The 12,248-nt window shown below is 44.9% G+C and overlaps 1 protein-coding gene across 4 annotated transcripts in view; it reads left to right on the top strand.

Moving 5' to 3' along the window:
* Positions 1-12,248, top strand: part of LOC137439256 (connector enhancer of kinase suppressor of ras 2) — a 231,786-nt gene that overhangs the window by 76,086 nt on the left and 143,452 nt on the right. For all 4 annotated transcript variants that reach the window (XM_078768257.1, XM_078768258.1, XM_078768260.1 and 1 more), the window contains exon 2: positions 3,542-3,705. In XM_078768257.1, coding sequence (XP_078624383.1) covers positions 3,542-3,705 — 164 coding nt within the window. The remainder of the gene's footprint in view (positions 1-3,541; positions 3,706-12,248) is intronic.

Below are 12,248 nucleotides of genomic sequence, written 5' to 3' on the forward strand. Positions count from 1 at the left end.
CACTGTCTACAAACTCCTCAGAAAACAGGACACCAACACCATTCACACCCTCTGGGCACCCTTGCCACACAAACTTGTATTTCTGTCCCTGCCTACCCTTCACCATTCTCACACCACTTCCCTTCCATCTCGTCTCTTGCACACAACATATGTCCACTCTTCTTCTGACCAATACTTCCACCACTTCTCCTGATCTCCCTGTCATTGTCCCTACATTCCATGTCCCAAACCTCAGAAACCGATCTCCACTTCGGGCTGCACCCTGCCCATATGTAGTTGTAATTGTCATGGTTCTCTTTTTGAGGCAATGTTTTTTATGGCCGGATGCCCTTCCTGACGCCAACCCTCTTAGTCGTCTCTTACGACACGCAGGGATACGGTGTACCTATTCTGACCAGGGTACACACTGGGAAACGTTTAAAACATGGAAATTCGGGGGGGGGGGGGGGGAGGGGGCGCCGTCAACATCACGGCTGCGGTTTAAACATGTTCCAACAATATCCAAACAGAACCATGAAAACCATGAAAAACAATCAGGGAAAAGTCTCCAAGCGAGAACTTGGATTTGAGAAAGAAGGAGCAGAGGCGGAAGAAAAACGAGATACAGGGGGCGGGGCACAAGTCGAGACGAGGAGGAGAGCGAACAAGCAACGTGTCCGGGAGGAGAGAAAGAATCAATATAGAATTCTTTGTCTAGGGAGGTGAGGTGAGGGGGAGAAAATAAAATAAAAGAAACAAGCAATACAGTGAAGGAAAGAACCCAAATCGACAAAACACCGACGGGGGGAGGGAAGCCCCAAGTTACCAGGCCGCGCACGAGGTATGACCCAGAAAACGATTAACTACACACAAGTTTGTACGAATTACAAACCAATACCAACCAGAAACACACAATAACACGTACACAGCAAAATATCCAGTGGAAATTTGACAAAGACAAGAATGGGAAAACACTTAAACTTCGATGCCGTGGAGAGCTCGAAGTACGCTTCACTCGCCCGAGGAACCGGAAGCCGGAACACCATGACATGAAAGGCTACATGAAAGGTATTATTAAATTATCCCTGACCCCTTCCTTCATGGGTGTAGGGAAGTGTTGTGGGCTCCCACAATAATAGAAATAAACCAAAATTGAATAGGTGTTCTTTAGTTAGCCCAGCGCTATTGTCATCATCCCTTTCCTGCCACCGCTGCTGTGTATGGGTTCTGTCCAATGAGGTAATTGTTGCAAGGAATGTAATTTCCCAAATGCTGCTATTGTCTTTGTGACTCATTGAATTTTAATATACCAGCAAGTACAAAAACGCAGAATAGTTAAAATATTGATTTTGACCAAAGCAAACATGAATGTGATGTAAATATGTTAATTATTGAGTGAGTCTGATGCTTGTTGGAGGCTGCTTGCCTGTCATTGCTGGCCTTTCCCTTGATACACACAGTTTGGTTGCTGTCTGCTGTAGCGGTTTTCTGATGATACAAAGATATGCATTTTGATCATGTTAATCAGCTGGGAATTGATGAATTAATCTCTCCATTTTCCCCTAAAATTCACTTTGGATTGTGCATTAAGAGTCCCCAGAGGTAGCAGACTCGCATATGAGCTGTCTAGTCTGGATTTGATTACCTGCTTTATGATAACAACTGTTACCATGCTGCACTGCAGGCAGGGTGTTGCATCAAGCGGGTATGCTGTATTTCAGAGTAGATGATAAACTGGTTGTTTCACTGTGTGAGCGTTATTCATGTCTCCACATGTTGTGAGCTAGAGGATGATAGACGTTTGGGTCTGGCCTGGGGAGTCATGGATTCACTGTATCATGGGGTGTGGCGCTGTCAGTATCTATGCAGGACGTAAGTTAGAATCTTTAAGTCCTTGTTGCTCCCAGTCTTGCTCTATGGATGTGAGACTTGGACCCTCACCAAGGGCCAGAGAATGAGACATAACTCCTTCGGAACCAAGTCTCTTCGGAGAATCCTTGGCTATCACTGGTCGGACTTTGCGTCCAACGAGCGGTTTCCGAGAGAGACGCAGATGAGATTTGTTACCTGTATGGTACGTGAGTGTCAGCTGCGGCTGTATGGACATGTGGCTCCTTTTCCAAACACTGATCCAGCTCACCAGATACTCTCAGCAAGGGAGCCTCGTGATTGGAGGACGCCAACGGGCCAATCGTGTGCCACGTGGTTGCAGCAGGTTGATCGGCATCTCAAGGAGATCGGGATGGGCCAGGCATCAGCATGGGGGATGGCCAGATGGAGGCCCCTGGAGTACCTTCGAAAAGTGTATGCGGTGATGCGCTGTTCTGGTGCATGCTCCTATACCTGACCTGACCTGACCTGACCCAAGCCAAGTTCCAAATCACTGTATTGATTGAGGGTTTCTTCGGCCGTGCCATTTAATGGACAGACAACCTATCCTGGGTTAATACTTAGCTACAGAAACGTTAACGATCAGTCATCAGTCATGGGCACTCTCATACCCACAGGAGTGTGGAGTACCAACTCTGTTGGAGACTAATGGAGGCTTGGAGAGATGTTTGAAAAGCCTTGCATTTGCGAGTCCCAACCTGCTGCTTAGCTGAGATGTTGAATAAACCATTTCAGGAGATGATCAACCATATCTACTCCTCTTTTTTATGTGTCGTTATTGATGCACACAAATTTCAGTAATGAATTTCTTTTTCAAACTAAAATCCTCAGCAATCTGCTGAGCTTGTTCGTATTTCCAAAACTTTGTTTTGCCCTTTTTATTTCTCTGTTCTCTGTTCACTTTCTCATTCTGCCTCAGTCATTTTGCATTATTTGATGCTTATTGCACATTTTATTTGCAGATATCATCTTGAGCAGATATCATCAGATATGCAGATATCATCTTATATATATATATATATATATTTTAATCTTGAACAGTTCTAGGGTCTATTGAATGCTAATGCTAATTTGATCGACGCATGTTGCTGCTGCTGCTGCTGTGACTGCTGCTGTTGTTTTTAAGGAGTTTTTTTGTTTTAATTGATGTTACAACCAGTTTAGCCACAGCATGTTTCCTCTTCCACTGCACTGGATCAGGTTTTCTTGCTCTGTGCAGTTGCTTCTCCTGTGTGTGTCGTTACTCCTGTTTCAGGATGTTATTATATCCTCGAAGATGGTAGAATTGCAGCATATCCGTGTAGGAAAGCCTTTCGTCAGGGAATGCACTTCTGGCTCCATTTCCACTTTGAAGAACAACAGCAAATGCAGCTGTGGTAGTGCAGCGAGGTTGACTTACTGCTGGTGTAGTTGCGCTGTGTCAATGTGAATGCAGTTTGCTCTCTCAACATTATTATTTACCATGTTGGTGGATGTGGAAGCATTGGGATTTGCCCTTTCCAAAATTCTGGCAACGGAAAGTTTTGAGTTGATCATTCTTTGAGCATCAACAGAAAGAAATGTTAATTGCTCAACTGTTTTATTTTTTTACTATTTTTCTGACTCCAGTGTAGTCGAAGGATTAGCTTTGACCACCTTTTTGTGCCCTCTTATTGCACACTGTTGCCCTCAGGCCTGGACGAGTCACTGCAGCCATATGTGACTAGCTTTGAGCGTGAGAAGGTGGATGGGGAGCAGCTGCTGCGCATCTCCCACCAGGAACTTGAAGAGCTGGGTGTTGGCCGCATTGGCCACCAGGAACTTGTCCTGGAGGCTGTGGACTTGCTCTGTGCCCTGGTCAGTAACCTCTTTCTCTTTTACTTTCTCTTCCACTTCATGTTTGGTTCAATTAGCAGCCAGCATTGAGGGATTGTGCTGTCAGAGAATTAAGACAACATGGCTTAACTTGGGTTAGCTACCCATACATACTGGTTGATGACACTCATAGTTCCACCACCGCAGGTGGACTGTGTATGTGAGCAGGATAACTCCAAAGGTTATGGATGGATTTGGACTAAACTTGGTGGAGAGGTTGGGTGTGTGACAAGAACAAGCCGATTAGATTTTGGTTTATGTCTGGGTGCAGATCCGGCCTATCAGTTGGATACAAAATGTAACCTAGTCAGCATGGTGAAGGTATACAAGGTGTGTTCAAAAAGTATCCGACCTTTATTTTTCGTGCGTAAAAAAAAAGAAGCTAGGGAGGCGTTGATTGGTGCACATATGTAGGCGATCCTAATGCGCATGCGTGAATTTTTTCCCACCTGCAGAAGCTGTCATTCGATGGCAGACCGCCGATGAGTGAGGAAGTGTAATTGAGCGCCGTCGGATTTTCGTTTTTGACAAAATGACGGAAAAACTTGAACAACGCTACTGCATCAAATTTTGTGTAAAGCTTGGCGATTCCCAAGTGGAAACGATCCGCAAGATTCAACACCGTTCATTCCATTATGAAGGAGGATTTGGGCTTCAGGAGAATCTCAGCGAAGTTCGTACCAAAGCTGCTAACGATTGAGCAGAAGCTACTCCGTTTGGAGATCGCACAGGACATGCTGGAGACTGTGAACAGCGATCCCAGCTTCCTCAACACAGTGATCACTGGCGATGAGCCCTGGGTTTATGGGTACGACCCAGAAACCAAGTTGCAGTCATCACAATGGAAGCATCCAACAACCCCGAGGCCAAAAAAAGCAAGGCAGGTCTGCAGCAATGTCAAAGTCATGCTGACCGTCTTCTTCGACTCCAGAGAAGACATCATGCGGAATGCGACGGACCAGCTGCGCGCCATCCCAAAAGAGGCGTTCCAGCACTGCTTCCGACAGTGGCAGAACCGTTGGGAGAAGTGTGTGGCAGCCCAAGACTACTTTGAACGAGATTATTATAAATTTTTTAAATCTGGATACGAGTATTTTTTATGAACAAAGGTCGGATACTTTTTGAACACACCTCGTACACTCTAAAGAGGGCTGTTCTAGTTTAAATTGAGTTTAAGAGTTTCTTGCTCCTTACTTGTGGCCTTATAATCAAATCCTATTGCGTACAGTTTTCTTGCAATACGACACTCATATCATACGTGACATGAGATGATGCGGATGGTGTGATGGCAGAATAAGCCTTTAAAAGGTAAAGTTGTTATTGAGTAACTGAATCAAGAGGTTTTGAATTTGCCCTCCATTTATTCTCGATTTACCATTTGTCCTTTAAAATACAACTGCAATTAAAGAGTAGGAACCGACAAGCTTGCAGGAATTAACTGCTTTGAGTGAGCACCCATCTTTTGTGACCTTTGTTTTCTGACAGCAGGGGTGGTTCCTCTTCACAGAGTCTTATTTTCCTGACTTGTGAATACAGTCGGGTCCCATCTAATGACCAGCCTCTTCTTGGCCAGGATATGTTTATGCTGTCTGGCTCGATATGGGGGGGAAAAATGCAAATGTAAGCCCACAGGAAGTTCCACCAGCTGCAGTTTGTCTCTATAAGGATCGTGTTGGGTATCGTTTCTTGAAAATATAATATTCTTGTGCTGATATGCATATTGATAGTGCATACATTTGTACTTTGTCACCTGTACTTTGAGGGCACCAGTCATGTAGAACAATATCCTGCTGCTTGTGATTTTGCCAAGCATTTTATGCATGACCAGAGAAGGCAGCGTGGAGATTAGAGCTTTGCAAGGATTGGGTTTGGACAAAGTTTCTAAAATACGCTGCATGGCTTGTCGGGTAGGGAGCTAACCTGCTTTTGCAATGTTGCTGCTCCTCAAATGCGGTTCTTCACATCTTGAGCTTCACCGTCGTATTTGATGCGAAGCCCAAAATCTCTTTGTGATCACATTCATCGTGCCCATTCCAGAACTAATTGACTATGGTAGCTCAGTGTCATGTGTCATCGTATGAGACATAGCCTAAAAGCGATCCAGTTTGACTCGTTTTTATGTTTTATATTTTATATTATCCAGCTATCCCTGTTTTATATTAGCATATAATATAAAACAGGGATAGTTGTGTTTGTTGTGTTTGTGTCGTGTTTGTGTGCTTCCCCTTCTCTCCCCATTCGACCGTGGGCCGAGCCCCTGTTTTGTTTACTTTCGTGACCCACCTCGCATATCTACCTGCATTTATAATATGTTGTGTTAAAATATTACAGTAATTAACATCTGAAACTCGTCAAGCACAAAACTTGCACATATTTCCAAAATGTGGAAAAAACACCCAAAATGTTGACGATCTTTTTAATAAATATTGTCCAATCACAGTATATGTAACATAGGCCACGAGTGGCCATGAGCGCTAATCAGCCAATCGCGCGCTTCGTTTCAGACTGTACATACAGTGCTGGCGCAGCTGTCATGGCGACTTACATGTAGTCAGATGCAGCCATGGAAGGCGAAGATTCTGATGTTAGTTCTTCGGGGTTTTGCTTCATGCATGTCGTCAATACGCACAGCAGAGTGATTCCATCATTTAATAATTTTAAATAAGACAATTCAGGAGACGACGATGGTTCAAGAGTGATCGGTATTCAATGACAAAGGACGGATTATAACCGAAACAGGCCTGGACAGGCCAGGCCCGGAAATGTCAAAACGAAGGTTACTGACCTTGAAATGAGATAGAAAATAATGTATAATCAGTTATGAGGTTAGTTAGCTACACAATACCGAAAATTGGGTTCGATTCCGACAACTTTGAAACTTTGACCTTTATGACCTTCAAAGGTCAAAGGTCGAAGATTCAGAAATTTGTTGGAAAACCTGGAGTTCATGACGTACAGTCACGTGAAAAAGTAAGTACAACCCCATGTAAAGTTTTGACTTTTTCAACATATTTCAACACAGCTATTTGATCTTCATTTCAACAATATTGAAAGATAAAGGTGATATAATGTCACAAATATCATGAAACATTTACATTTTGTAGTCCATTGTATAATTTAAATAAACATAAATGCAAATTTCGCATGTGGAAAAAGTAAGTACACCCCTACATTTATCACTACTTCAAATACCTAAAATTAGAATCAGGTGCACCAGCTCAGGTGCAAATGATTAGAACATTGTTAGAGAGGATCTTGGAGGAACCTGTCTTATTTAAACCTCAGACATTTCGTTTGGTTTGCTCTTTGTTGTTGAAGTGTGCGGCGTCACTATGCCTCGATCAAAAGAGCTCTCTGAGGCCTTCAGAAAGAAGGTTATAGATGCCTACGAGTCTGGGAAGGGATTTAAAAAGATCTCCAAACAATTTGAAATCAATCATTCGACTGTCCGGAAGATCATCTACAAGTGGAGTATATTCCAAACAACTGCCAACTTGTTCAGGCCAGGCCGCCCCAGCAAGTTCAGCCCGAGAGCAGACCGCAAGATGCTGAAAGAAGTCTCTAAGAACCCCAGAATGTTATCACGGCACCTACAGGTAGCTCTTGCCACTGTTGATGTCAAAGTGCATGAGTCTACCATTAGAAAGAGGCTGCACAAATTTGATCTACATGGGAGGTGTGCCAGGAGGAAACCTTTGCTGTCCAGAAAGAACATCAGGGCAAGACTAAAGTTTGCCAATGAACACCTAGGTGAAGACAAGCACTTCTGGAACAATGTGCTCTGGATAGATGAGTCAAAGGTAGAGCTATTTGGCCACAGTACCAGAAGACATGTTTGGCGAAAACCAAAGACAGCATTTGACCACAAGAACCTGACATCAACTGTAAAGCATGGTGGTGGAAATATTATGGTTTGGGGCAGCTTTGCTGCATCAGGGCCTGGGCAGCTCACCATCATATAATTAACTGTGAATTCTTCATTGTACCAGAGGGTGCTTGAGGATAATGTGAGGCCATCTGTCGGAAAGGTGACGCTCAACTGAAGGTGGACCTTGCAACATGACAATGACCCTAAACATACCAATAAATCCACCAAGGAATGGCTGGAAAGAAAGAAATGGAGGGTTCTGGAATGGCCAAGTCAAAGCCCGGATCTAAATCCCATCGAGATGTTGTGGGGGGATTTGAAACGAGCTGTGCATGCAAGAAACCCATCAAACATCGCACAGCTGAAATAATTCTGCATGGAGGAGAGGGCAAAAATTTCTCCCAGTCGATGTCAGAGACTGGTAGACAGTTATAAGTAGACTACGGATTTTTATGTTAAGACAATAGGCCTTTTATGTTTTGAAAAGCAGAATTTTTTTTTTTTATGTGAAAAAATCCCGAAATATTTTTTTCCCCCGTTTTATTCATTTTTTATTATTACCAAGTTTTTCAGAAATCAGTCAAAAAAAGAACAAAAAATGGTAAGCTTTTTCCTGCACAACATTAAGCACTCGGCTAGTAAACAGGTAAAAAATGACGTTCAGGTACCTTTATTGCAACCGCATTGTTTGATAAGTAGAGGACTAGAAGAAATTGACAAGACCCTTTTAGGAACGGTTAAAGTAGGTGTTTGAAATCATTATCTTGGTAATGTTCTCCTTGGTGAGGCGGTGTCGGCGGTCGGTGAGGACGTTTCTGTAGACGGAGAAGGACCTTTCCACGTCGATGCTGACGATGGGGCAGTACCTCAAGAGGGGGATGTCAGCAAGCTTGACTCCAGCGGGCACACCAACCTCAGATCCGTGCTGATCTCCATCCAGGATCAAAGCCACTGTCCTCAGCACACCAATGTCGGGATTGCGCTGCAGCACTGCCTTGAACTTGGTGAGCAGGATCTCCTTACGGCAGCCACGGATCTTTTCGAGCTCCTCCTTGGCCTGATCAAGGAGCTGGAAGGCCTTGGCCAGCTCCATGCCGGCCTCCTCCAGCTGCTTAAGGATCTTCGGGATGAACGACACGTGGGCATTTAAGAAGACCAAACTGAGCTTGATGTCCGCCTTTCCGAACAGGTCCTTGGCACTCCGGATTGCCATCGCGTCGTCATTGTTCAGCTGGTCCACAATGTCCTTGATGGCCTCGAAGTGCTCGGCGTAAAACACCGCGGCGTCGATCCACGTCCCCCACCGAGTCAGAATGGGCTCCGGGGGGAGAGAAAGATTGGGCTGCTGCTCCTTCCAAAAGACAACACGCGACGGGGCTTTGACGAACACCTTCTTCGTCATGGCAATCAGGTCGTTGACGTCCTTGAACATTTCTCGGACTGTCTCGCAGACACGGTGGAGCGCGTGGGCAACGCAAGTCACATGCAGCAAGTCCGGGAAGAGTTCCTTCAGGGCATGGCCGGCCTTGATCATATAGGCCGCGGCGTCGCTGACGAGGACCTTGAGGCACTCCGGCTTGAAATCAGGCCAAAGATAGCGCAGCGTGTCATTGACTGCACGCACGATCTCCCCGGAGTTGGTCTTCTCCAGAAACATGCACTGGACGAGGTGGGGACGAAAGTACCCCTCCTTGGACAAGCATCCCGCGATGATGTTGGCCACATATCGACCTGCCGAATCGGTCGTCTCGTCGACGGACAGCCAGATGGGCTGCTGTCCAAGGTCGGCACGGATCCCCGCCAAGGCCTCGTCGTAGCACTTGTCGAGGTAGTGCTTTCGAATCCAGCTTTCATCGGGGATCTGGAGAGTGATGTGCTTCTCCAGGAACGACCGGAGGGCAGGGTTTTCCAATTTCGACCATGGGATGCCAGCGGCCAGCATGGCCTGGCACAGCTCCTGAGCCACGACGTCGCACTTGTGCCTCTTTCCGCCACCAAAGTCCTCCATGGTGGCTTGCGTGACCGTCCTCTTCTTCTTCAAGGCCAAGTTGCTCTTGTGGCGGTCTCCTCGGACATGTTGGGCCAGCTCAGACTTCTGCTTCGCCCGGAAAGTCTTTTCACAAGCTCGACAGAAAGCCGTGTCACTCGACACGTACTTGAAGGTGGCCCCATTGCCGCCAGCGTTGAATTCCTTCAGCCACTTGTCACGAAGAGCAGCACTCATCTTGATAGGAGACTTGTTCACACTTTGTGTACACTCTCTCACTGTAGTACACCGCCTCACTGCTGTACACGCTGGGGACGCAACGCACGCAAGTGGACGCAACGTTTTGTTTTTGAGATCGATCGCAGTTAAAAATTTCGATCGCAGTTACAAATTTCAATCGCAGTTTAAAATTTCGAAAAATTCCCGAATTTTTTTTAGTGTTGTCAGACATTTTCGACCAAAAAGGGCATTTTATTTTATTTTTCCCGAAAAAGGGCGAAATTCTTTTTTTCTCCGAAAATAGCAAAATAATTTTTTTGCGCACAAAAAAGCCGTTTTATGTGAAAAAATATTTTTTATTTTTTCACATAAAAATCCGATGTGCAGTTATAAGAAATGCCTCTTTGAGGTTGTTTCTGCCAAAGGGGGCAATACCACCTATTAGAACCAAGGGTGTACTTACTTTTTCCACATGCGAAAATTGCATTTATGTTTATTTAAATTATACAATTGACTACAAAATGTAAATGTTTCATGATATTTGTTATATTATGTCACCTTTATCTATCAATATTGTTGAAATGAAGATCAAATAGCTGTATGTTGAAATATGTTGAAAAAGTCAAAACTTTACATGTGGTGTACTTACTTTTTCACGTGACTGTATGTGATAATATAAGATCATGTACGACATTCCACCCGATCAGGAAGCGAACAATGTTATAAAACCATCAAAAATCGACTTTTCTAAATTTCATGCCCTTGTGACCTTGACCTTGGGGCGAAAATGAAAAATCGAGCTCCGTGGGGCTAGACACATGACACTGGCCTAACCAAATACCGAAACCCCTGTCAGATTCCACCAAACCCCTCGGAGAAGATGTAGCTTGAACTCGATTACCCCCGAAAAAGATATCTTTTTCGGTCGTGGCTCCGCCCACAATGGGCGCAATACGCCCACTCTCGGCAGGACATAACTCGATAATGATAACAACCTCCCACCCAAGTTTCATCAAGATCAGATGATCATCGGGTAGTTATGCTGCGGACAGACAGACACACACCCATGACGAATATAGTGGTCACTTGATAACTCGTGAATCAATTTAATAAGATTTTTGATAAGTTAATTTTTTCATAAATGTTATTTGTTATAACATTCCAATTCATTTTTAAGAAGAGCTTGGATAACTAGTTTGATAATTAATTTCAGTTCATGAAGAATTAAAATATATATATATATATATATCACTCAGTTTGATATTACACAGTGTGTACCCCGGTTTAGAATAGGTACACCGTATCCCTGCGTGTCGTAAGAGGCGACTAAAAGGGTTGGCGTCAGGAAGGGCATCCGGCCATAAAAACATTGCCTCAAAAAGAGAACCATGACAATTACGACAACAATGGGCAGGGTACAGCCCGAAGTACCCCATGGGGGACCCCACTCCCTCTCGTCAAAACTCAAGGTGGGGAACCCGATCGAAGCAAGGGTGGAAATCATTCCATTTATGACGACGAAACGTCTGATGCCCGACGTGGAGATCGGTTTCTGAGATTTGGGACATGGAATGTAGGGACAATGACAGGGAGATCAGGAGAAGTGGTGGAAGTATTAGTCAGAAGAAGAGTGGACATATGTTGTGTGCAGGAGACGAGATGGAAGGGAAGTGGTGTGAGAATGGTGAAGGGTAGGCAGGGACAGAAATACACGTTTGTGTGGCAAGGGTGCCCGGAGGGCATGAATGGTGTTGGTGTCCTGTTTTCTGAGGAGTTTGTAGACAGTGTGGTGAGTGTGACGAGAGTGAGTGAAAGCATGATGATGGTGAAAATGATGATTGGAAAGCTCTTGGTGAACATCATCTCGGGATATGCTCCGCAGGTTGGTCAGAGCGATAAAGAGAAGGACAAGTTCTGGTGTGCATTAGAGAAGCTGATGGAAAACGTGAAAGATGAGGAAGTTGTTGTGGTAGGAGGAGACCTAAATGGACATGTGGGAAGGAGTATGGACGGTTTTGAGGGAGTTCATGGGGGTTGCGGGTATGGTGTGAGAAATGAAGAAGGTGAAAGGATTTTGGAGTTTGCTGATGGAGCTGATTTGTTGATTTGTAATACTCAGTTCCAGAAAGAAGATAATAAGCTTGTTACATACACATCAGGTGGGTCGGCGACAACCGTTGACTACCTGCTGGTGCGTAGGAGAGATAGGGGGCACCTACGGGACACAAAGGTGATCCCGGGGGAGGAGGCTGTTTCACAGCACCACTTGGTTGTCTGGGACATAAGGGTGAAAGGTGCGAGGAGAGCTCGGCGGGTGAAGTACCAACCGAGAATGAAGGTGTGGAGGTTGAAAGAGGTGACAGTGAGGGAGGCATTAAAAGAGAGGCTGAGTATGGTGGAGGATGATGTGGTTGAGCTTGAAAGTGGTTGGATGTCAATGAAAGATAGTCT

This window comes from Myxine glutinosa, chromosome 14 (genome assembly GCF_964187855.1).
Source record: "Myxine glutinosa chromosome 14, kmMyxGlut1.1, whole genome shotgun sequence".
NCBI lineage: Eukaryota > Metazoa > Chordata > Myxini > Myxiniformes > Myxinidae > Myxine > Myxine glutinosa.